The 27348-nt window shown below is 45.9% G+C and overlaps 1 protein-coding gene across 1 annotated transcript in view; it reads right to left on the bottom strand.

Moving 5' to 3' along the window:
* LOC144167952 (uncharacterized) overlaps positions 1-19184 on the bottom strand; it is a 31317-nt gene extending 12133 nt beyond the window's left edge. Inside the window, exons 1-4 of the mRNA XM_077697068.1 lie at positions 18906-19184; positions 17397-17832; positions 11240-11558; positions 6922-7179 (exon numbers count right to left, since the gene is read on the bottom strand). Of these exons, the coding sequence (XP_077553194.1) occupies positions 6922-7179; positions 11240-11558; positions 17397-17832; positions 18906-19184 (1292 nt within the window). The remainder of the gene's footprint in view (positions 1-6921; positions 7180-11239; positions 11559-17396; positions 17833-18905) is intronic.
* Positions 19185-27348: the final 8164 nt, after the last annotated feature.

Genomic DNA, 27348 nt, shown 5'->3' with positions numbered 1-27348 from the left:
TCGTGGCGAAATCCTGTGTGGAAACTTCGGGAATCTCTACGCAGAAATCGTAGGGTGTCCTGTCTCCGCTATTCCGCCACTTCGGTCCGCGAGGAGTGAGGAATCGTCTGAAACGTACGGTTCCGAATGTTACGGGGAAGATCGATATCGAACTGCGCAATGATGGTGCGCCTCCATATAAAACTTTCCGTTCCAATACCCTGCATGAGGAGACTGCTAATTGAAGCAAGCATTATGCTCGACGACGAAGACGACAGCGTGAAACTCCTCCGTTTTCACAATGGGCTCTTTGCTACTAACGCCGAGCTCCTCAAGTGCTACGGTGAATTTGTACCACGTGTTACGGTGGATGGTGCAGAGCTCGAAGCTCTAGTCGAGCACAACTACCTGCCCGTCATAGTGCTGTCCTAGCTTCGGTCTAACATGGTCTCGCTAGAACCACTTTGGTAATGCATCCTTGAGCGGCGGTTACCAGCGAGTGTCCTGTGTACTTCTTCTTCGTCCGTGTCTATTTTTCGCTAGTAAAATGTAGTCAGGTAACCAACTACGCCAACTTTATGCCTTAACCAGAATCATCCCGGTCACTCAAGAAAGCGTGCAAACGACCGGTGAACCTCGGCTGCTTTCGTTCCAGTCGGCGCCAACAACGCTTACAATCGGTGCAGGACTTGGAAAGGAGCTGTCCAAGCAGTTGTGCGAGCTTCATCTGCACATGCTGGACGGAGAGGAAAGTACGGCAAAGGAAGCAGCACTGAACTCGGGGAAGCTTGCCTACGACAACGGCGTTTCGAGGGAAATGGACGTGACGGATCAGCGGGCCTACGAACAGGGATGTCTGGCCACAACATTTTATGCAGTCGATTCATGCAGCTTCCCGAGGGAGGCTGCGCAAAAAGACCGAAGTTGTGGACATTCGCCTGCATCTTCTCGGCAGGACGATGTAGAAAAAGAGGTTGTGAGTTTGTGGGAATAGGGCGTGCATATTCCCGGTTAAGGGGGGGGGGGGGTCGGTCGGAAGGAGGAGAATATATAAAGATGGGATGAATAAAAATCCATACAAGTAGCAGCAGCTTTGCAGAACAGTGGCCTCCGGCCCCTCTTCTCTTCGCCATACCGGGTTTAGTGTACGGAATATACTGCGAAAGCAACATACTAAATTCCATATAAACGTACAACGCACCACGGGAGCCATGGGCTACTTACGTCCTTGGAATGCAACACTTTGGTACGCACGGGGCAACTGCACAGAAGGCGGCGTGGTTTAGGCCTGGCGTTTGTTTCCGTCAAGGCCGTCAAGTGAAATCGCGTAAATTTTGTGAGTTCGATTGGAGAAGTGGTTCACGGGCGTTATCTAACACTGCGTAGTTTGACCTTTGTTAGGCGTTACAGAAGTCGTTGTTCGTGATCGAACAGAGCGTGGTGAGGTAAGCTTAAATTTTGTGTTGTTCGTTGGAGAAGTGGTTAATGTTCGTAATTTAACACTGCGCAAGGTAGGCGGAATCTGCGTGTAATGTTCGTTTTGTCTCACCCTGATGGAGTATAGGATGTTGTTGTACATGAACACTGAAAGTGGGTGCATTTAGTACTGCGTGTTTACGTTCAGTTCGCATTTTGAGAGATTTGTGTGTACCAGTTTGGTTGTCTTGCGTAAAGGAAACCCCAACACAATTTTGTAGTGTAGCGTGCTACAGATAATTGTTGATTGGCGTAGCCCAGCTCTGTGATCTAGCGATCTGTAGGTTATCTTTTAGATAACTTGTCGATTATCTCGGGTTTTCAATGTCGTCACTGGTTTCATTTTCGCAAGTGTACGTATGAAATGTTTGTTCAACAAGGAGCCGTATTAAAGGTAATACTTTGTTTTGTTGTACCATCACATCGGTCCCGCAGACGTAGACTTTGTGCTGCGTTGCCTCGGTCACCTCGTAAGGGCAGTTGTAGCTGAGTAGCTTTGAAAAATGGTCATGGGCAAAAAGGGGAATGCATTTCGAGTTTCTTTTGGTTTCTTCGTTCATTCCTTTCTTCTGCCCCATAGAGCTCCTATAGCACATTCATGATTGTTTTGTTCTGCTGTAGTTGTTTTAACACCAGGAATTGAGGCCTCATTTTGAACTTCTTCCACGGCATGAGCGCTTCGAATCATTTTAAAAGGGTGTAAATTTTAGCAGTTAGATTCATCTTTTGTTATCTAGGTCTGGTAGCCCAAAGGGTGTCCAGAGGGCCCTTTCCGCATTGAGTGTAGTTCGACAATGGTTCCTCTCTCGAGTTCGTCATTTCTGCAGGAGCCTTGTGTTCGGGTCTTCTTTGGGTTCATTGGGGAGGCCAGAGAAAGGAAGCAGCCCTTCGGGGAACTCCTCCTCAAGACACAGATGCAGTTGCTACCTTCCCGCATCATTTCAGCTGCGCCGCGATGAGCCGCTCGTCCTCCTGAAGTATTGTCTGGCATCGGGGGTGCTGTTGTGAAACCGGTATTCGGTATTTCTCGGATCTTGCACCAAAACCTGCCGTCGGCTGGGGGCCTTCCCTCATTGGCGTTCGACGACCCGGTGTGCCGATGATGACGTCGCGGCGAACGATGCTGCCACTGGACAATACCCTTTTTAACGAACTCGCGGCCCATCAAGCATCAACTGGTTAGCGGCGGTGCTGAAGATAGCATCGCTTCGGGCCTCGCGCGGCAAGTTTAGGCGGCGTGCCTCGCACCATTGTCAAACCTTTCCAAGCAAAGCTTCTTAGCTCAACCAGCAAACGGTTCTTTCGTGGCGTGCGGGACAACAAACTCTTAACGCGTCGGAGGCGGCTGCGGGGGAAGGGTTTGGCGGAGAGCTTCACTCAGGGAGCACACTTGATATGGCGCCGCGAATTCACACAGCGTTCCCCGCGCGATAGTGCGTGCTCACCGGAGGCGGCATCGGTGGTACGACTTTGTCATCTGCTTCAGCGGTGGTTGTTTTTGGGCCTGTTTTGGTGCAGCTTCGCGTCCACTGCGCGGTGCCTTCGCACGGCTTTTATTAACTTGTTAGACACCACATCCAGGGTAACCCGCACCCGACGGAATTAAGTGGTCGTACGGCCAACATACGTTAAGGATTCATTTGCAGGTTGGGAAAACAAAATGTGAAAACCCCATAGAGACATCTGGCCGATAGAGAAGCGCTACGTTTTGCGCACTGCTTGCCACGGAACTCCGCTTTTTAAAGTGATGATTAACAATTCGATTGTGCTTTACGAGGTATTACAAAATACGAATGTAGCAACAGCTTCTGATAAGTACGAATTATAAAAGTTTTCTGAGCTTTCTTGCAATTCTCAAACCTACTAAACTAACTAGTTTAAATTGGTATAAATGAGAATCACTAAGCGCACATGCCGAATTGTTTCGGTGCCTGCGCTTGTGTCACGCGGTGGTGTAGCCCCAAGCCAGCACATCAGGATTGCTAGGTTCCGCTCTCTCACCCTTCGAAAGACGCTCCTCTATGTTTTCTCTCCCGACTCACGGCCGGGCTACAGCGGCGGCGTCCGCTGCCGACGCTGCTGCTGCGTTTGGAACGCCGCCTTCGCGAGTTCCTGGTAACTCTGGCTGAATCTCTGGGTTCACTTTTTTAGAGGGACATGTGTAAATTCAAGTGACATCGCATGGACAATTGGTGTGGGTGTCGTTTAAAGCTTTGCTTTGCACTACCTTCACAGCGTAAATTGGAGCACATTTTTTGTGGCGCGACTCACGACGCTGGAGATGTCTTGAACGAGCTACTCGATGGATATTACAGAGAGGAACGCAAGACATCTTCCCGGCGCTTGAACATCGAGAGGACAAAGGGGGCTCCTACATCAGAAGGATTGAATCAGCGGGGGCAACCTAACGCTCTCCTGCGCAAGACAGAAGCAAGTCTGTCAGTGTTTGTGTGTGTGCGTGTGTGGACGTCACTCTCAGCGCCATTATTTTGGTGCGTCCTGACATCAGCCGAGACGAAGGGTTAAAGGGGACGAACCCAACGCGCCTATTTAATCTCTCGCGCTCAGTGGCGCACTGCCTGTTCTCTGAGATGGAGATGTGAATACTTGTACATAAAGTTTTCTTCTTCTTCAACTCCGTCATCATGACTGCCCTGGCCAGACACCAACCCCGGTCCACTTCGACCACGCTACGCCGGTTCGCAATACCCCCTAGATTGAGGGTGTTCGGCTGCTCCTCCGCACCTGTTCCACTCACGTGCCATAAAGTTCAGGTGGCACGGGGCACGTACAATTCTTCCACTTTTAGGTTTCTAAAACACAGTTTCGTGAATGTTGTCACTAGGGTGCACTGTACCGTTAAAGCTTCCAATTCAGGTCCAACCTAACAAGTCAGCATGTTATATGGAGAAAGGAAGAAAAACGACAAAATGTTTGGTTCTACATCTTGTGATGTGCTGGATAGCTAAATCGGTAGAGCAATGATATAGTAATGTGGACAGGCTAGTTAAAACCCAATGGGATCACACCCGTGTTTTGATTTATTTACTGTTTACAACAGCGACCTTTTTTGGTCGTACAACAAGGGCGCTTTTTCGCAGATTGGGCAACTTAAAGCCTTCATGTTAATAGAATTAATGCCTCCCTAGCAACCATTCCTTTCGAACGCGGAAATTCGACAACGTTATCGACTAACGCGATAACTATAGCATCCAGACTCCGATGGGTCTATGTTAGAAGGCATAGTATTCACGATGCTTCAACAACAATAACAACAACAACAGCACACACACACGCACACACACACGCACACCCGCACACACACACACTCACACACACACACACACGCGCACGCACGCGCACACACACACACGCACGCACGCACACACGCACACACGCACGCACACACACACACGCGCACGCACGCACACACACACATGCACACGCACGCACACACACACACGCGCACGCACGCACATACACACACACGCACGCACGCACACACACACGCACGCGCGCACGCACAGACGCAGACACGCACGCACGCACGCACGCATAGACGCACACACATACACACATACACACAGCCAACATGCCTTCATGCCCTCCAACCCACTTTCCACTACCACTCTACGCTCACTGCGAAGTCCCACCCATTCCTTCGCACATTGTCTGAGAAAGCTAAAAAACCCACGTCTTTTTCCATTTATAACCTCTTACGTTTCAAGCTCGAAAGAAAGCCGGAGACCGCCGGCCGGACCAGCAGGATTTTGTAATGCAGAACCCGATCACGTACATCCCTGCTTCATTAAACGTTTTCTGTTTCTGTCGAAAGAGATCCTCCTCATAGTGGGCTCGCATGTGACGCGGCCCCTTGACAAAATGCCAGTGGTTGCTTTATCGAGGAACCCGCAGTGGTGTACTTCTGGTTTTTAGATAAAGTTGGAAAAAAAGCTCACCGCTCGGTAAGTAATAAGAATTCAACAGTTGGCCGGTTGACCGAGGCCAAGAACTAAGAGACAAACGGCAGTTACTGCAGAATGGCAGTGAACTTGACAGTTCTAGAAAACCGTGATGGAGCTCACAAACTGGAAGTATCAGATTGGCTTGGCCATTCATGTCGGAATTTATCATGGTTACTGCGTTGCCAAGGCTCCCAAAAAAATCAAACGAGGGTTTTCGTTTTTAAAAACTAACTTGTCTTTTCCCCTTCTCCTTGAATCTGAGCGGCTGCTGCTGTTGCTGATTCATGGGCTGGTGTGCGCCCGGTTTTCATCTCACAGCAGATAACAGTGCCCGGTATCCCATTGTAGCTCCCGCGTGGCACAGGAAGCGGTTCGCGGGAATTGACCAGGCGAAGTTACGCGAGATATCGCTGGGCTTATCGGTCTACGCCCAAGGGGCCGTGCGAAAATGACTTGCGGGATAGTGTCACTTGAACAAGGACTGATTCCTGCAAGCATTACGTCCTCATTCCTTCGAGCGATGAGAACGTTATATCCTCTTATGGCCTCACCACACCAATGTCCTCGTTGCAGGGACAAGCTGAGCGTTTCTTGTCACGTCTTACATTTATCGACGCGCTCGCCATGCTTAACCGTTGTAAAATTGGGTAACTAAGACAAGCAGAATGAAATGAAGGATTACCCCGACTGGTTTCTTTCATTTCAAACTAGGCATGGCACGATGAACGTTTCGCGTTATGTTGATTCCAAGTTATGCCTGGGATTTGTCAGTTCAGTTTTATCTAAATTACGCCGACGAGGCCGAAATGAGCATCTGATCCGCAATTTTATTATCAGTCAACGTCACCTGATGAATTTTTAGGCGTTTGTTCTGTCGAGGTTGGTGGGTCGGTCCGTCGGTCGGCCTAGGGATAATTTGTCTGGCTATGCGCATTTCGCGTAAACTAGACAACGCTGGTTTCAAATATTTCCTAGTTTCATCGGAGGCTAGCTGTAAGTACTCCAAATGAACACACCTGGCGTCGCAGGGATGTTTTGTCAGGCGACAATTTTCACGCTACAATGGTGAACGATTTAAACTCTTTTGTAAGCATTATTACCCTTTATGTGTAATTGTCAGCGTATCATTCAGAGTTTGTCGTTGACTTTCTATAGCTCCTACACTGTGTCCTTTCAAAGCATTTTTTCTAACATTTATCGAACGCACTATTCTTGGAGTTGGCAACAGTTCGCCAGCCCTTTCCCAGGTCCACTATTCAAGGGGGCATAGATAGAGTCTTTCTCATCGTTTTAGTACTGCAACTTCTACTGCAATTCTGTCTATTATGCTAGCCATAAAGACTCCTGGTGTTCTTCCGTCGAGGTAGAATTTTGGTCCCTTGTACACCCATCAAGTGATGCACTGCATCGGGCTATTGAAAAGCTATAAGAAGGGCTCAACAATAACCCACCGCTCTCAAAAGGGCAACGCCGTCAGCGAATGTTCAAAAGGCTTGCTTGCCTGGCGATTAGGGGCTTGGTACAGGCAAGCAGCTCGTGTCCCGCACCCAGGTGGACAAACAGGAGCGCCAACAAGTAGTGGGCGAGGAGGGCGGACATCGGAATCGTCCAGCGGATGCTCTTCGGGTGTCGAGAGTAGGCGCAGCAGCCGGCGAACAGAACTAGCTGTCCGGCTGCACAGATGGGACCCTCCATGGCGGCGCTACTGTTCAGCGTCGCCCTGGCCAGTAGCGCAGCGAAGCACGCCGTCCACAGCACCCTGCGGCACGAGCGCGCACCAGCGGAGAGAAGGAGAAAACAACTTTATTCTACTGAACAGCTGGTAGGTGGGCGGTTTCCTTAGTCCAGGACTGCATTGATTCTACCAGCAATTTTTGCCCGTTCGGTCAACCACAGCTGCCTCTATCGGGTCAGAGCCAATGCCTTCCACAGTTTCTTTTTCTGTAACGCATGTACCGCATGAATCCGCATTCTATCGTTTTCTTCATTCATTTTTAAAAGCCATCGGAATAACTAAACCACCTTTGCAATTACTGAAAAGCTACTTGTGTGATAGGACAAATTACTTTCATTTCTGTAGTTTTCTCTAACACTACTAATACAAACAGGGGTGCTTTTCAAGGCTCAACACTAGGAGGACTCGTTATTTTAATTTACATAAATGATTTACCTAATTGCCTTTCTGCTTCAGAGTGCCTTTTGTATGCTGACTACACGACTATTTTCAATTAGGGCAAACGTATGAAGACTCTACTGAAAAAATTAAACACTGACCCCAATAGTGTAGTTATTGGTGTCATAGCAACCTGCTACACATCAATCCATCGAAAACAAAATTTCTTGTATTCAACTCCAATCAACGAAACACAACCTCACTTCTGTGACTTTACGTTGAACAGCACTCTGTAACAACAACCAACAGCTCAAACGTTTTTGGTGTTCAGTTACTCTTACTTGAAGTGTGCTTTTGGTGCTGTTCACATTAAAAAGAAAACGGTATATGTCATATGTGTAATGATCAAGCCCGGCCATATTTCCGTTGTCAGACACTCACCAGGCTTTACATTCCTTTGTTTACTCTCATATTACTTATTGTATCAATTCTTGGGGCAAAAAATACAAAAGTCATATCACGTTGGTCCAAACAATCTAGAATCAAGTGCTTACAATCATAACATCCAGTCCCTACCTTGCTCAGACCAAGCCTCTACTGTAACATTAACGCATTTTGACAGTTCAGAATCTCCTCAGGTATAGTTGGAATTCCAAGCAGCCGTACAAACCTTCATTTTAATTATTTCGTGCCCACAACAAGCTCAGACTGGAATCACCTTCCCGCTTCCATCGCATCAATCACTGACCCTGCCAACTTCAAGAGTACCATGAACGTATACCCTTTTTAAACATGCTCCATTTGTTTGTACAGATTGTTATTTTGTTTCTCCACCACTCCTATCTGTAACGCCTTGTGCATTGAGAGTAAATAAATGAAATGAAATGAAATGAAATAGTCTTTGTAGCTTCCTCTATCGACCTATTAATAACTCATTTCCCGTGGTCATTTTTTCCGCCCCATCCCTGTCCAACGACAACCTCACAAGATTTTCGGACAATAATCTTTTTCTGGCTAAATTTCGAGGTAACTACGGTAAGCAAACGGCCCATTTCTTTGCATTTACCATTTGGAAAGAAATTCCGAAGGAAATTAGCGATTAAAAACCCTGCATTCTCTCAAAAGTGCGTTGAAATCCCTTCTCCTCAAAAAGAATTCACAACCTTTTGTAATATTTATTGCATTGGCAGGGATACGGACAGCACTGAGGGTGAGAGAGAGAGAACAACTTTACTGAGAGCCTGCAGTTATGAAGACGCGGCCACGACGTCGTAGCAGTCTACCCCGTGCCGTGGCCTACTCGCGCTCCCCCCGGAGAGGTTGCACTTTCGGGCCGTTGGCGAGCGAGGGCGGCTGCCACCTGCTGGACGGCCTGGAGTTGGGTAGTATAGTCACGTGAGTTCATGGCGGTTGTGATGTTGGGAGGGAGCTCGTCTTGCAGAGCTTCGATGGGTGAAAAAAGTTCAAATCCGCTCTGCTCTCTGCTAGTTTTTATTACGAAATTATTATTAGTATTCTTTATTTAGGTGCTTCTTCTTTCTCTGTTTTTTATTTAGTAGTAATTGATACTCGTTGTTTCATTGTTCATTTTTGCAGACATTTGTACTTGAGTGTTTTTCTTATATTTATATTTATGTTCACTGGCATTGTCTGCAACATAGCATGTGCAATATTGGTAATAAAATTGTAATTGTCAAGATATTCATGCTAAAAATACCCTTTTTATTAAATCTATTCTTTTCTGCACTTCGTAAACTCGGGGATATTCATTTTATAGGAGGTCCGTTGCAGTCTGTGACTTTGGGACCTTCTTCTGTATATGCTAAGGATGTACTCAACCGTCTGTTTACAATAAAATACTTTTACTTGACTTGACTTGAGAGCTGGTTAGCTCACTATCACACTGCTCGTACGTAGAACTGGGAATTGGATTCAAGTCTGGGTTGGTCTGGCGCTCCCAGACCTTGTGATATAGAGTAGCACGTTGGCCGCAGTAATTGAACAGGGGGGTATTGAGTGTGGGGTGGGTGGCGTGCAGTCTCATGGGCTGTGGGAACCTGTTCCTTTCGTAGTCGACCAGGGGCCACTTCAATTCACAGAGGGTCAGCTCCTGGTGGGTAGGTGCGTGGGGATAGCCTGTAGTGTTGCGTTATTTCGCCTGAAGTAGTGAAAGGGTGATCTTCCCGGTCGTCATCCTCCAGTGGTGACCTGTTTCCAAAGACCTCGGGCGCATGCACGGGCTGCTTGATTGCTGCGGTGTAATTATTGATGGCTTTTTTGGTGGGAGTCGGGCCTAGAACCGGCATTGCTTTTTTTGGAAATTCTTGTCATGTGCGTACGACACACCGCTTGAGAGTCGGTGATGATGGTACTAGCTCAAGTCTGTGCAAACAAGCAGGAGAGAATGGAGGCTGGTCTCGTTGAGATTCTGGTACCTGCACTCTTTTGCCATAAATATACCCAAATGTACCCAACTTACTCAAATCTAGAATACTGTTACCACTATAAGATGTACATCATTCCCTTCCTTCTATAGTGAAAGCGAGGCGTCTTTTGTTTGTTTGCTGTTTACAGTTTTAGAAGTTTTGTTATCGGACTTTTTCAATGTCAATTTTCCCACAAACTGGCGGAATTTCGTCAAGTCTTTGGTGTGCCGTGGTTGGTCCCATATCGGCCAGACATGTCAGCGACTGAATGAGGCAGCCCGCCAACTCACTGAAGGCTGGAACGGGCAGTATGCTCGCTCTGCATGCCAAGGCTTGCAGGTGTGGGCCGCAGTTTCAAGAGTGCAGTATTAGAAAAGGTTACGAACACCGGTGCACAAGGACAACTTTTGAAGCGTTCGTCACTCACAATACTGGATGCCAGTTTCTTAGCACTCCGTCACTGGAACATTTCAAAAACGAATGCCCTGCATAGCAAGGGAGGTTTCTTCGTAAATATGTAGAACCCATCTGCCTTTATTAGTTTTTTCTCTTCTGTTTCTTCCATATCTCAGAAAAGATAGCTAGTTTCTTAGACTATTTGACTACATTTTTGACAGGTTCTAAAGAAAAAAGCAGTCAGTCATAGCATTTGTGCATGGTTTCTTTTCCCTGTCCTGTTTCTTGCACTGTTCTGTTCAGTTTTCTGTTCTCCCTTCTACTAACTCGCTGCGGTACTCGCTGCTGCTTGCTGACTTGCCGAGCACCGACTAAGAGCCTTGGCAAAATATTCTGGAGTGCAATCAGCATTAAGTACCTTTCTCCTCTCGTGGCTTGTTCGCTTGCAAAGAAAAGCGCATATATTGCAGAATGCTTGACCGGCCTAGATCGAAATTTAAGGTATTCAACGTATACACCGGCAGACTCGTAAGAGCGACCCCAACAATATAGGAAAAGTAGTCGGCACATTCTGTTGGAAGTAGCTGCAAAAAGTAGTTATTGTGAGTAGGTTCAAAACAAGACTGTCGCGATGGTTCAGTGGCTAAGCTATTGTGCTAGAGAACCCAGGTCGACCGTTCTATTCGCGGAAATGACGTTTTTTTGGTGATTGTGAAAACACCCACGTGAATGTGATTTTGGCCCACGTTTTGTAATACCCAACGGTTTTGTAAATCAGTGAATTTTCACTTAGGGCCGCATCGTAAGCCCAGGTTGCATCCTCAGCCCACGAGACAACAATATGACAAGACAGCTCGAAGGCTTGTTAGAGGACAGCATCTCACGGCTTGATGCTCGAGCATCCTTTTATGGCGACTCCGGTGAGCTTGGCGGCCGCGGCGAGTGTGTCCACGAGGGGTTCCCAGAGGCCCGTTTTCCGCAGCACGAGGAGAGCCGTGTACGAGTGCGTGGCGACCAGCAGGGCGACGAGCAGGCCGGTGTCCGGACAGCGGTCACCGGCCAGCGACAGGGGCTCGTGCACCGCCCAGAAACGCCACGCGAGCCAGCCGGTGTACACGTGGGCCGCAGCCAACGCCGCCCATCCGAGGGCGGAGAGCAGGCGCTGAACAGTGTCGCTGGACGGAGCCTCGGGACCGGCGGGGCCTGCGAAAGCGAACACTTCTGTACAGGTTGACTACAACAGAAGAGATCGCGGGAGCAAAAGTAGTACTTGAAGGGCCCTGCAACACCTGTTAAATTGAAAACTTTAAGCGTTCGAAATGATGGTAGAGCCAGTTGAATAAGGGAACGTACTCCATAGAATATCTGGGTATGAAACACCCGATAAAATATAACTGCGCCACGCGTGCCAGAAAGCGTAGAATGTTCCAAATGTTTGTTTTTCTTGCCCAGAGACTCCCAGACTAGCCCCATTGCCCCCACTGTCACCTCAACCGCTGTGTTTTGTCGTGCTGTCCTACCAGACCGCGGAAATTCAGTTCAGCATCAGAGCAGGTTGAGCATCTGATGACCACGGCTGCATATTGGCCACTCAAGAGTTACAGGAACCGTTTCAGAAAACTACCAAATAAAAAAACAAGTACTACTCACTTAGGCACAGACCTGTCTTTCGTGATTCCATCCTCTCCATTACAAAATAAATAAATGAATATGTAAATAAATAAATAAATAAATAAATAAATAAATTCTCCTCGCCAATGCCTGCGGCATTGAATGGCGCTACAAAATACAAATCGTTGCTTTTTTGGTTCGCTTCCTTACAGTTACAGGAATAAACGCATTCAATAACCACTTTTGGGCAAATCGCAACTAAAGGGAAGCAGATAATAGAGGTATGCACTCCGGCAAGCAGACAACGATGTGCCGGTTGTTGCTGTCGATAACTGCAGCTTTCCAAGTTCTTTTACGAAAAGGAAGGAGTTGAAGTGTTTGTCAGCCTTCTTTGCGTAACCCATCTAACTAAAGCACCGACCGTCGACTTAACAGAACGCAGCCCAAAGAAACGGAAGTTTGGGTGGTTGCGTGAACGAGTGTTCTTTCTTATAGACCATTTTCGAGATTGGACTCGTTGAAGATACACGTTGAAGAATTACTCCGGCTACCGCACAACTACCTCCACTCAGTCTGAAAGCACTCTGAAATTGTAGGCGAAATTACTGATGCATGCTGTTTTATTTGTGTTGTATTTTATCCACTCTTTCTTAAACGCGACGAAAGCAATACAACTTAAATGTGCGCTGACTGTGTCTGTGTTTTATTAAAGCGTAGCATTTTTTTCCGTGTACCCTCACAACCAAGACTACGTAACAACCAAGACTACGTAACTCTATCATGGCGTAAATGGAGGTAACTGGTCGCAAGAAATTTCTAAAAATTAAAAATAAAAAAAAATAGAAAAGTTATGGAAAATGGCGAAACGTTAACACCGTGCATTTCCACAAAAATGCCGATTTCGCAAAAGTTCCACCTGTAATCGGTATAATAGCGTAAATGAAGATAATTGGTCGAAAAAAATTTTAAAACAATAAAAAAAATACAAAATAACTGCGAAAATGGCGAACAGTGTAGTGCCGAGCATTTCCGCAATCATACAAGTTTCGAGAAGTTCTAAATGTAATCGTTACAACACCGTCAATGGAGAATGTTAGTGGAAAGAACTTTGAAGAACTAAAAAATAAAAAAAATTTAAAAATTTACACAAATGCAACACGGCAACAGATGGCATTTGCACAATAATGCAGATTTAGCGCAATTTCCACCTGTAATTATTTTAACAGCGTAAATGAAGATAATTGGTCAAAAAAATTTTTGAAAAATTAAAAAATAGGAGAAATATCAAATAATTACGAAAACTGGCGAACCGTTTAACGCACTGCATTTTCACAACAATTCACATTTCGCAAAAAATCTCGCGTAATCGTCAAAACAACGTAAGTGGAGATAATTGGTTGGGTGAAAACTTCAAAAATAGAACAAAAAGAAAAAATTACGGAAGATGACAAAACATGTAACGCCCTGAATTTCCACAATATTGCAGATTTCGCGAAAGTCCTACCTGTAATCGTTATATTAGCGTAAATTGAAATGAGTCGTCAAACGAAATTTTCAAAAACTAAAATTAAGACAAATTTAAAAATAACGGAAAATCCAAAACGTATAACACATGGCAGTTTTACAATAATGCAGATTTCGGAAAAGTTTCGCCTGTAATCGTTATAATGGCGTAAATAGAGATAATTGATCTAACAAAATTTCAGAAAACTAAAAAAGTAGGAAAAAATATAAAAAAATTACACAAAATGGCATGTAACGCCCTTCATTTACACAATAATGCAGTTTTCGGGAAAGTTACACCTGTAGTCTTTATATAGCGTAAATGGAGATAATCGATCGAACAAAACTTTGAAGAATTATTAAGAAAATACGTCTAAAAACATGGAATATGGCAAATCGTACGACGACCTAAATTTCAACAACAATAGAGATTTTGCGGAAGTTTTTTCTATAATCGTTATAGTAGCATAAATGAGATAATTGGTAGAAAGACATTTTGAAGATACAAAATAAGAAAAACAAAAAATAACGGAAAATGGCGAACCCTGTAATGCCCTGCATTTCCACAATAATGCCGGTTTCGCGAAAGTTCCACTTCTAATCGTTATAGTAGCTTAAATGGAGATGATTGTTCGGACAGTATTTAAAAAAACTAAAACATTTGGCTGGAAAATCTCCCACTCAAGACAAGTGGTATAAGAATGCTACGCATTAGTAGATCATTCTCCGAATTCGTGTAGACTTTTTAAATGCGAATGCATTTCTTAGTCGGGGGTTGTCGTGCTCCGTCGGCGAGCGTCTGCATTCCTCCAGAGCGAGCGCACGTGAGCGCGCGCCTCGTAGTTCTGCCTTCGTCGTCGTCGTCGTCGTCTCGGTACGGCGGACCCGCGGCGCTCGCATCGCGGAGCTCGGGCGGAGTAGCGGAGAGTGAGTGGAGAGGAGGAGCGCGCTCGGGCGTGTGAGGGCGCTTGCATCGCGGAGCTCGGCGGGCTCTCTCTCCTCTCCGCGTACCCTCTCTCCGCTCGCTGCGCTCGGAATCTATATAATGCAGTGGAGCGCGCGCATGGCGCCTTGATAGCGTTGGAAGTCGGTGAAGTCGAATCCCTCGCGGCAACGATACCGCAAGCACGAAGTGTAAGGCAATGCAACCTGAGCATTACACCTCCCGCTGGCGGTGACGTCACTGCATTTGCTTCAACGTCATCATCGGTTGGAGGACTCACACTCTCGTCTCTCTTCATTAAGTACGCCATTAATAATAATTACTCGCACCGCACTCATCGGTGCACCCAATGCATTCGAATTTCCGCACGATCCCCTTCGGGGAGGTGAGGGGATTTTTTTGCTTTGTGGTGGAACGAGTGGGAGTCAATGGGAATTGATTGCACGCGGAAGTTTTGCTGATTTACAGGCGTTCTTTCATACGCAAGCCATGTCCGCTTTTACGGGGAAGGTCTTAGGTGCCTCACGATACGTAAAACATTCGTTATTGCTGTTGTTCGGAAAGAAAAATTCGCAGCTCCTGCGAACAGCGAGTGACAAACATTTAATTTGGGATTTAAACCCATATGTACGCAATAGGCGCCCATCGCTTTGCCGTTGCAATACAGCCGCCCATTGCCAACGTTGGAAGAAAACGGTGGCTGCGTATCTGCTCCTTTGTCCGCAAATGTGGACACAAGGCGATAGTCTTTGTCGCCATTTGCCAAGTAAATGCCTCCCTTCGCTTTCCCACTCACTTCTCGTGTTTTCGCTCTTGCGTCGCACTCCTCCCAAGGTAAACACGCTAAAGGTTTGCTCAAGCCAATTTAAATTTGCCGCGTTCAACTGCTCCAGGCCGGGTGGTGCCTCGATTCCAGTCCTGCCGTACGGCGGAGACGCGCGGGAATCGATGCGCCCTACTTTAACGTTTATAGAACCGTGTAGCCCTACTCCACGTGTGTTCCAAAAAAACGTGGAACCTATCCAGTGGGACCTTTCGTAACTGTTGCCGCTTGAATTCTTAAAATGCCGCCAGAAGCAATAGTGGCGCGAACGACAGCCGGAGACAGTATGAATTTTTTTCTGGAGTAAACGTAGTATTTCATTTCGCAAAAATCAAGCATCTATGAATTCTGTTACAAAAGAACACTGTAAATATCTCTGGTGTATTATTTTTTGCCTTATATTGGCGTAATGTCTTGTTCTTGTTCAACAATGTGGACAGGTAGGAACATATAAACCGGACTTAGACGTTACACTTCGCTTCACTTTGGCCGGGTGGCTGAATCGAGTCACAGACAGACAGACAAACAGACAGACAGACAGACAGACAGACAGACAGACAGACAGACCAAAATTTCTGGGTTTAAGTACCCAAGAAAGACTATCATCTTTAAAAGTTGGCCACTGCACCCCGCGTAAAAGTGAGGGTGACGGCGCGTGCGTATAAATGGTGTGTCATACCCTGACAGCCCTCGCATTCCGAGAAGACGATGGCTGTGGCCACGAGTCTGCCTGTTTTATTATTTCACGCCAAATGGGGCAGATACGAAGGCGATGAAAGACGCGCAAATACGCTGTAGCTCTTTAGTCGTTAATATGTATTACCGGTCTTTTTCTTTCAAACACGCAAGCAGACTTTAACGCCTCGAGAAATGTTTCTTCTGTCTTCAAAGATGTTGGTTAGAATGCACAACGCGGCGATCACCGTGAACGCACTCTCATTAAAGAGGTGTATAGTAGCGGAATGAGCTGTTTAATAAAAAAACTTATATAGCAAACGTTTCAAGTAGCGAATTCAAAAAGCACATCATGTGTCGCGTTAGCTTCTGTACTTTAGGCGGTTATACAATTTTTTTTTATAACGCTGATGATATGGGAATTTCGTAATAGTTTGTTTTTTAAGATTTGTACACATTTATTCTCTGCTGCCTACACATCTCAGTTACGTGTAGCCCCACTTACGCTGTTTATGGGACCTTTGGTACATTGTACACATTTACGGCCAAGTCATCTTTGAAAGGAATCGTTTTGAATGCAGAATTTGATGATCCTGAAATAAGCCTCATAAGCCAGCAGATTAAACACATTTGATAAGGAACGCTTAAGCATCCTAGCATATCTGCAGTGTACACTAGTTTTGCATCAAGGCACTACACCACTACGGTCGATGTCAAGCGGGATGCAGCTTAGATGAAATGACTTCAGGACGAAATACGTATATACGCAAACATTTTTGCTAATTGGTACAGGCGCAGACCAATACTTGGACGATAAATAACCGCAATACATAATCATGGGCCGTATTTAATTTTTGTGGTAAGTATGGCCCAGGGAATATTTCTGAAACAACTACTGTGAGGAAGGCCCCTCTTAAAGCGGTACCATTCGAAGGCCTTGCTTTACTCCCGCCTGCACGGCCACTTCGCGTTACACAGCCTAATTTTGACGTGGCGCAAGAACCACAATGTAGGATGCACAGTGCCTTGTGTCCCCACCACCACCATCACCACCATCATCATCCTAATAATCATCATTATAATCATCACCCTGTGTCCAGTGCAGGACGAGAGCCTCTCCCCAAAATCTCGCCACCTTTACCCTCGCGGTGGTTTGTGGAAATGTGCCGCAAATCTCGCGCGCTTCACAGCGGCATTATGATTGGTTGATTGATTGATTTTAGGGTTTAACGCGACGACGCAACGCAGGCGATGAGGCGCGCCGTAGTGGAGGGCTCCGGATTAATTTTGACCACCTGGGGATCTTTATCGCGCGCCGAAATCTCGTACACACGGGCGTTTTTGCTTTTCGCCTCCATCAGAAAAGCGGCCGCCGCGGCCGGGAATCGAACCCGCGACCTCGTGCTCAGCAGCGCAACGCCTTAGCCACTGAGCCACCGCGGCGGGTGGGCATTATGATTGGAAACGCAGGCGTAGCTCTCCTCACCAGTCGGCTTGGGGATTCCCGGCGAGGGTGGTTGATCCGTGCTTTTGCTGCTGAATTCACTGGGCTGACGCGTCGAACTGGAGGCGTCTCTTTCATACCCGCCCCGCAACTGGTCCAGAAAACCAGGCAGCAAAGACAAGCCCTGGGGAGGCTTCGCAGCCACCTTGTGGGGCACGGAGCAACCCTCGTTTGGCTCCGCTACTTCAGCTGCTTGTGTGTCCGCAGCCTGGTGGGTGGACGTCGAAGGCGGCGCCTGAAATCCGCTCTCTTGCCGCAAATCGGGCTTGCCGGTACCAAGCGATGGGCGGTGGTACGGCTCCGAAGTGGTGGTGGCCGAACGCGAGGCATCTTTACCCGGCGTGGAGGTGGCTTGCGCAGCGGTGCTGATGGTAGGATGGGTTGGCCCAGTACTCTGCACCGGCATGGCGTCCGGCGTCTGTATGAACCCAAAACAGTTTTCTGTTGGTTATTAACGCGTGACGCACAATACAGACACGCCGAACGGCTTACGTCAACTGCAAGGAAATGCCCGGCTTCAAGTGAAACTTAGCTCGATTTTGTACAAATGACGTACAAAGCGACATCAAATACGGCACACCCTTGAATTTCTTCATTACGACATACCCTTCTGATCTGAAATATTTGTTTCCCTCCACCTCAATTGCATCGTTTGTAACACCGCCGTATTATTACTGATTACTGAGAAGTTCATGAGAATTCTATAACGTTATGTCGCTTAGTTAACGGCGAAGTTAAATTCTTTTTGGTGTGTTTGAAGACTGACAACCGCAGCTCATTGCGGCTGACAATGAGCTGACTGAGAAGACTGAGAATGAGAAGACTGATAACCGCAGATATTCCTACAAACTTTTACTGCTAAGGCAGTATTATGGGCTGCACCCATTGACTAAACATACAAGCATCGTAGTAATCTATACAAAGAATGCAAGTTAGTATTAGACAAAAATGCTTGGTTGCCGTCTTTCTAATCGACGTATCTACAGTACGACGTAAATCTATAAGTGTCGATTGCATTTAGGTGGACTGTGCGACTTCAAAGCTAGAAATAGGTTTGCCCGTAGCATATCTCCCATGAGAAGTTACAAACGAGTAGCACGTTGTAGGCGCAACGCACGTGATTGGCAAGTTATTTTCCGCGATCAGCCATTGTGAGGTCAGACACTGCCCCCCCCCCCCCCGTTCATAATGCTCCGTCCCGGAGGGGTAAAGTAGAAAAAAGATGATGGAAACCAGCGGCGAAAAGGATATTTTCCGTCGGTACGGACGCTATCAACGAATTTTCTTCGCACTGTAATACTGTATCAACTCATCAAAGTGCGCACTCTGCCTAGAGAAAGTTACAACGGTAATAACCTCTCCTTCAAGAATGTTTCCCAAGCGAAACAGGACCAAGTCAGTTACGTAGCGACATACCAAAGGGACCAGCACGTGACCCCGTTCCCATAACAAAGAAAGGTGAAAATAGGCTTCACGCAGACTTGCGCTCACCCGAGGAGCTGGCCTTTCAGCGGTTGCGCTGCGCGGTGAGTCACTGTGGCTAGCGCTCGCCACTGTAGCGAGGGTGCCAGGGGGGTCGGCCAGGGCGTCGCCAGTGACGGCACTGGGGACGACGTGAGCGGCGCTGGAAGTGGACATCTTGGAAGAGGCTCGACGGGGTGACTTGGTGCGGTGCTTCGTGCGAGGCGTCGCGTTCTTGTTGGCCGTGGTCAGCTGCGGGTCCTGACGACCCGCACGCCCCTTGCCCTTGCTCTTCCTTGCGCGCCCCATGGGTTGGCCACAGGGGTAATCACAGGCACGGCAGGCCTGTCGTCAACAAGGAGCTACTTTACACGTTCGTCGCGTGAATGTTTCGGGTGTGAGGGAGGTGATCCGCTAGCTGGCGGCTGTTGCCGGCGTTGTGAACCAAGCTAAAGATGAGGGCGTTCCAAAACAGAAGACGACGATGGCGCAAGTGGAAGCGCGTGTCTACTGGCTCGTCTTCATCCCTTGATAACGTGCTTCGGCATCACTCGTTGGAGGAAAAGTGATTAAAATTTTTTGAATCACTTAAAGGGACCCCGGAAAGCTTTGTGAAGGTGGCAATCAAATGCATTCAGGTGGTAGAACATATAACGGTGGATTTTTGAGCCAACTGTGAGCCTCATAAGTTGTACGGATAATTTGTAAACAATTTTTGAAGATCGCCTTTCCCAGCCGATGAGCGCGACGTCGCAGCGAGCCGACCGCGGCTGACGCAACACCGACCGCGGCTTACGCAGCGGCGAAGGCGCCCCCTGATTCGCCCCATCGCCGGCGAGGTCGGCCGCCGGCGGCGTCACTGCCATTGGCTTCCGGCTGCTCTTCCTCTTTCCTACGCGATGCCGAGGCAAAGGCGGTAAAGGCGGGTCCGCGGCGATTGACACGTGCCTAGGCGCAGGAATGTAGCTAGCGCAGAACGGAAGTCGAGCGTCGCGATGTCACGTGGCTTTTCCCAGTATTTCCAGCTGCTATGAAGGAAGCAGAGAGGGAGGAGGAGCCGATCGGTAAGTGGGGAGAGGTGCATGTGATTGCTTCTGGCGCAGCTAGTACTGAATGTAGATCAATATTTCCAACGGCATTGCATCGCCATATTGGTGCTACGCGACAATACAGGCCTTTTGTAACTTTTACAGAAGGCTTTCCTGGGTCCCTTTAAGTATGCTTAAATTAGTCAAACGCGGCCGCACGGCGGACTCACTTGTAAACTTCTTTACTGCTTCAACGTATTTGCGTCTCTTTCTTTCCTTTCATCTGTGTTTCTTTTGGCGCAAATTACTTCGACTGACTCCTTTTCGGCTACACCGTCGTTGCCTCACTTCCCTTTCTTATCCTCGGCTAACTGAGAAAATTACGTCAGCAAACAGATTGACACATGCCACAGCCTCCGTAGAATCAGGATCTTTCGCGACTGGTGCACCCCCGTTCTATCCACGTATCGTGGGTGTTAAGGTGTGACGTTTCCATTCGAGAGTTTTCGGAACTTTGTGGAACAGGAAAATTATTCCTTCAAGGCTCCTAATTCTTGGGCAATTATCCAAGTCGCTATGTGTCACGAAGAAAAACAACGACAGCCAGTTGTGATTCGCCGCTGGGTACGTGCGGGGCAGAAAGCAAGTTATAAAGAACAGTTAGTCGCTGCCTTGTTCCGACAAGATTATGGAGCACTGCCAAACGACTGGAAGTTCATCCATTCCAAATATTTCAAATGGGAAGGAAAAGCGCGCACGCTTGGTAATTTAAAGTGTCTAAATGTAGTATTGATTATTTATAGTAAATATTAATAATTAATAATGATGCCTGTGGCCAGAGATAATAGGGCTAAGCTTTTAAGAGAAAATAAAATTTTAACTAGAGCAGAATGACTGGGCTTGCGCTGCGTTTGTAATTCACTGCAGAGAGGCCTGTGAGGGCAGGTGGGCTAAAAAAGGTAGGATTATGGGTGCAAACTGACCTTGGGTATTAAATTGCAATGGTTTTGCTTTTGTTGTTAGTCATTTGTGAGAACTCTCAAAACGGTAGGGCTAGAACGTGGGTAGCCGTCCCCTTCTACACTTCCCGTGCGGCACTGCTGAAGAATTCGAACAGTTGCGTAGGCAGAGGGCAAATGCGCCCACGGAGTGATGGTTTATCGGTATCGCGAGGAGAAGAGAAATTCCCATAACTACTTTATTTGTTCTTAGCCAACGCAGGTTTCCGGGTGTGATTAGGTACATTTTGTTGGTACAGGACATTTTCATCCCAATATCACCCGACATTCATTGAGCGAAACACTCATCCTCGACACTAGATTCGAAAAATGTGCCAAAAAAGGTTCTTAAAACCTTCATTTTTCAGCATTGACGATAAAATGTGGCAAAAGGCTCGGACAACAAGTCCGATGTCTTTGAAAATTACCTATATTGTTGGAAACTGCAATTCTTTCATGGCGTTTCGTAATTTCTTATATACATAAGGTCAGCCTCTCTTGTAGAACGTTAGCCATAAGAATTGATATATTTGCGCAACTCTAACGCGCCCGTGTTTTGTTAAAAGTAGCCGTCAAATTTGTGTGTGCGTTGCAAGAGGATTTAAAACCAAAATTCGCTTCAAAGTAGATAGCAACACGCCATGGACACGAGCTGCTCCGGAAATCCAACTTGCTGGGCACGGGAGCAGTCTGCGCAGCATGGCTCACGCGTCTAAACTTTACGTTTTGCAGGCTTTTTTCGCGCCTGCAGTGCTGGTTAGTTTGCCGGGTGTGTCTGCTTCGGTAGGCGCTCCTACAGCGTTTGCAGTGCTGATGAAGATAATAAGCCACCACTCCTGGGATTATAGCGTTCTCTTGAACGAGGCTTTCGTCATGCGCACGGACTTCGGCGCATCAACTTCCTGTACGTCAACACCGTCCAGCCCGGCCTTTATAAACCGTGACCTGCCAGCCAACCACCTCAGTGAACACGGGAGCATTCTACGCAGCATGGCTCACGCGTGTCAACTTTACGTTTTGCAGGTGCGTAGTACTTGCTCGTTATACGCGAAGAAAAGCGACAACCGTTGTTTGCTGCAGCTCCCGTGCCCCGGGGTAGTGTGTGAAATAGTCGCCGACTGTTTTTCAATGACGTTTTTGCTGTTATGTTCGGGGGATGTGGAAACTAATCCCGGTCACACGACACTCTCCACTGCCCTTCTTGCCCTCGAAACTTTGCCTGATGACCCCACCGAGTATATCAACGTTATGTTTCACCTTCTTAAGCATCTACATTCGCGTTCCATACAAGCGGAAAAGAGTCAGGCTGTTTTGGAGGATGGCCTTAAAACGCTCCAACCAGGTTAAAAGAGCATTGAAGCCAGAATGCAGAACATTCAAACGTGTCTCTTGGCACTACAAGAAAAAACAGCAGCGTTTCAGCATATTGAACATGAGATGGTGACGCTAGCCACTCAGCATGATTCTTTGCCATCTCGTATGGATGAGCTAGACGATAGATCCCGCCGTAATCTTTTATGGTTTTTCTGGCTCTTCCCGTGAGACTTGGGAGCAATCAGAATCGCTCGTGAAGGGTGTCCTTACTAACGTTCTTCGCACTTTTTCTGAAGACGCGTTCGAACATGCTCATCGCTTAGCGTCTTTTTGACCGAGTAAAGCCAGTCCAATAATTGTGTAATTTTCAAGCTTCAAAGTGAAGGATCAAATATTTTCTGCGCGCAAGAAGCTGAAAGGAAAGAACAATATGGTGTCTGAAGATTTCTGTACTGGAACGCGGGGAATTCGTAACCAACTAACTGCCTTTGCAAAAAGACAACCCGGGGAACCGCTTTTTCACCTGCGTTGCAAAAGACTGGTCATTAACAAGAACCACTACGTCTAGAACCGGGCTACTAATGAAATATCCGAAGACGTACGACGACCCACGACCACTTACGATCAGCCTGGCTTGAGCCCGCGTACGTCACTAGGGACGCGCGAGGGGAAGTGGTCAAGGTCAGTCGCGTGTATCGGTTCTGTTCTCTAACATTCGTAGTATTCTTAACAAGCGAGGCTCGCTAGCATCGGCACTAGATATAAATAAACCTGAAATTTTAATATTATCTGAGACCTAGCTACGGCCGCAGATTTGAGATCATGAATAATTTTTTCCTGCGCACCGCTTTTCTGTTCTTCGCTGCGACCGCACTTTGCGATCTGGGGCCGGTGTCCTTCTTGTCATTAATAAAGGCATCCCATCAAAACGTATTCATGTGCAAAGCAATCTACAAATAACTCGGGCTATCGTCGAACTAAAATCCAAGAAACTTATTATCGGTGTCTGCTACCGTCCTCCACATAACTCCCGCAGTTTTATCAAAGAGTTACATGATGCTATCAACCTCGTTTGCACACGTTATACTAATACCTGGTTATTTCTACGGGGTGACTTTAACATTGCAAATATACCTCGGGAAAAGGAATCGCCACCATTGCAACCCTTTTCAACCCTAGCTAAAAACTTCCTAAATACGTGCTACGTTTTTTCTTTAACCCAGATTATCAAGCAGCCGACTAGAGCAACACAAACAACCGCCAACATTATTGATCTTGTAATAACCTCCCGGCCAGATTACGTTTACATTATTACGCACTTACCCGGCTTGAGGGACCACTGTATGTTATAGTTTGACATTAACTTACCACGTCCAAAATGAAAAAATAAGAACAAACCGATTCGGCTTTACGAAAAAGGAAATTTTAGAACAATTAGCGAAGAACTGTCCAGTTTTCTTGACACTTTCCTCGCAGATTTTGACTGTAACTCCGTACAGACTACTTGGGACATGTTTTGCGACAAAATTAATAAACTAACGGATAAGTACATACCCGCTCGCTCTATACTCTCTAATAATAACGCACCATTGTATTCTAAACACTTAAAGCGCTTGTCTAATCGAAAGAAGCGTTTATACAAATTACATAGGCTGTCCCCTAGTTCTGTTCGGTAGGCTGCCTACAAGGCGTCTTCTAAAGATTACGTTAATGCTCTTAAAATGCAAAAAAAATTGTTTCATTAATACATTGCCATCGATGCTAGCAACTGACACAAAGTTTTAGCGCGTTATAAACTCTCCTCAAGATGGCCACTCTTTAACACTTTGTGATAATAGTAACACTTCTATCCCATTTAACCAGTCTGCTGAAGTTTTGAACAATGTATTTGCACCTAACTTCTCCGAAACTACTAATGTCCTACTAACCTTACCTTGAAATTATAGTCATAGCAAGATGCCACAAATTACCATCGAATCATATGGTGTCGAAAAACTATTTTAACACCATTAACTGTTCCTGGTTACGACCTGATCAGTTCAAAAATTCTGATCAGTACTTGTTCATATTCTTGCACAATACTATTAAAAAGTTGTCAAAATTATCTTGGTCATGGTTTCTTACCAGCTCAGTTTAAAATCGGAAAGGTGGTACCAATCTACAAATCTGGTAACAGGCATCACCCCTTAATTATCGCACTATTTCATTAACTAGTATTCCGTGTAAACTAACTGAACATATATTGTTCTCTAGTCTAGTTAAATTTCTTGAATCTAATTCCTATTTTTTTGTATCACAACATGGCTTCAGAAAAATTCCTATGAAACGCAGCTTGCATTTTTCACCCATAAACTGCAGATTTTCTTGACCAGTCCTCTTTCTCCTATTGCATTTTTCTTGATTTTTTCCAAAGCATTTGTTAAGGTGTGTCACAAAATATTGTTGTTTGAACTGCATCAGCTTAACCTTGATTCCAAACTGTTATCTTGGCATGAGTTTTTTCTTACTAACCGTTCGTAATTTGTATTCAGTAGTAACTTTAACTCGTGAGCTAACACGAGTCCACTCCGGTGTGCCGCAAGGCTCAGTGCTGAGTCCTATTCTTTTTCTTATCTACATTAACGATTTGCCAGCATGCGTTTCTTCTAACATTAATTTATTCGCCGACGACTGTGTTGTGTACCGACAAATAACGTGTGACAATGACATAACGGCCTTGCAATCTGATCTTAACGCTATTTCTTTCAGGTGGGAGAATTGGCTCATGGAACGTAACGCTAACAAATGTACGCACTTACGTGTCGCCACAGCAGCTCACCAGTTACCTGCCTACTTTATTAATAACTCCCGTTTAGATCATGTGTCATTTACAAATACCTGGGTGTTCACATTTCTGCCGATTTAACGTGGACCAATCGCACCGAGTATGCGATTGCCAATGTTAACCGCACGTGAGCATACCTCCGACGCAACGTTTCAAAGGCCCCTTCATCACTAAAATTACTAATGTACAAAACACTAGTTCGTTCTAAACTCGAGTATGCCGCACCAGTGTGAGATCCAAGTCTCGCTACTTTAAAGCAATCGGTAGAAATGGTACAAAATAATTCTGTTCGTTTTATTCTCTCCAATTCTAATCGCACTGCTGGCCTATCTATGATGAAAAGTAGCCTTAAACTGCCCACTTTATCTTGCCGCCGCAAAGTTTCCCGTCTCTGTTTGTTCCATAAAATTTCTCATTACCCACGCCTTCGTCATCAGCTTATTTTGCCTCCCCGTTTTATCTCGTCTCGCCTGGATCATGCTAGTATAGTTGGAATACCATCGTCAAGAACCAATGATTTTTTCAGTCCTTGATACCCAGCACTTCAGTAGAGTGGAACCACCTTCCTTCATCAGCAGCTGCCATTATTGATCGTGAGTTATTCAAACAAGCTATCACTAATATTGTACAATTATAGCTTCCTTTTTTGTCCTTTCCCTTCATCGCGCATTAGCTAACGTTGCACATTTAGAAGCCAATTTGTCATTTCTGTAGTTGCCTTATTATGCGTCAGCTATAATTGTATGTTTCGAACTCATTTTTGTAACCTTTTTAATGCCATTTGCTGCTTTTGTCATTACTGTATTGTATCTAAACCACTCTACTCTCCAATGCCTTATGGCCTTGAGGGTAATGTAAATAAATAAATAAATAAATAAATAAATAAATAAATAAATAAATAAATAAATAAATAAATAAATAAATAAATAAATAAATAAATAAATAAGAAAATAAATAAATTCAATCCCATCCAATCGAAAACAATCCATCCACATAACGTGAGCAATTTTCAGTGCAGCCATTCTTCAATAGAGATACGTTAGCAAGCAGTTGCACATATTTCTGCTCCTGCAATGAGCATCTTGTTTGAGTCGTTATAGCTCCGAAAACGTACTACTATGAAGCGCCCATTAAAGAAGCCATGAAGACAAAATACAAGTTGTGTTTATTAGAAAGACTGCTTAGTCCCGATAACACTGATACCAATGTCAGCGCAATCTTAGAACAAATAACGGAGATAGTAAAGCAAACGTGTGAAGCAGTAGCGACCCCCAGCCAATTTCCCGCAACTTTCCTATGACGTCACGGAACCTTGTTTGTGCGATTGGCGGCCGCCTAACTGACCTGTCGCGACGACACATGACTGGACGTCTGTAATGGTGCCTCTAGTTCCATTTGACCGCATCACTTGAATGCTAACGTGTAGTTAACGCACTGAAAATTACGTTTTATTGTTGGCCCGTATGACGTCATTCCTGCTCATAACACGTCACTGTGGCGCAAAATTTGAAAGTGTTAAATACTTGCTTTTATTTGTTAAAAACATCTTTTGGGGCTGTAATGCAGCTGAGTGAGATACTGAATCCTAGTTCTTTCAAATTACACGAAGTTGTATTTTATATTCATGCGTATTTTCTATTTAAGCGCAAGATAAATTTACATATAGCCACCGAGGGCAACCGAGCAGCATCATGCACACTGGGCGTCCTGGAGACAGGAGTGCGCGATTGCCGTAGACACACGCACAGTCATATGTTCATGCAAAGCTGCACCGGCCCCCCGCACAGACGTTGTCAAGAATTTTAAGAGTGCCAGGTGAAAACATAAATCAACAGCCCGTCACGTTTAAGACCAAGGTCAAAGCACTTGAAACGCAATGACTTCAAGCAACTACACATTTAATGACAACCGGAGCTAGATGTACAAGTTGATTAGACACAAGGGATTTCTGCTGCTACATTTGCGTGCGTCAAATTATATGACTTCTAGCAGGTACATGGTGTTATATATTTTAAATATGCACAGTTTAAAAATTTATTTTTTAGAATTTTCCTGCGTGAACTCACCTGTGGATTACAATCGGGGGCGTGTTACAACCCTGCAAACACGGTAAGCGTTGCAATTCGAGTGCATTGAACGTAGTTACATCAGATTCATGTTAATTTTAAGTATTCCGCGTGTGCAGCTGGAAGCAGAAAGAAACATGTCGCCGTGACATAATAGCGAACAAAAAACAGCAAAGTGAACAAAAAACAAGCACAACGACAAAACAGCAGAGTGTCAAAGCAGAAAGCTAAAGGTGGGACAAC

This window comes from Haemaphysalis longicornis, unplaced genomic scaffold, assembly GCF_048455015.1.
Source record: "Haemaphysalis longicornis isolate Haplotype H1 unplaced genomic scaffold, Haemaphysalis longicornis Haplotype H1 scaffold_2, whole genome shotgun sequence".
In the NCBI taxonomy this organism is placed as follows: Eukaryota; Metazoa; Arthropoda; class Arachnida; order Ixodida; family Ixodidae; genus Haemaphysalis; species Haemaphysalis longicornis.
This window is presented reverse-complemented; position numbering and strand designations above follow the sequence as displayed.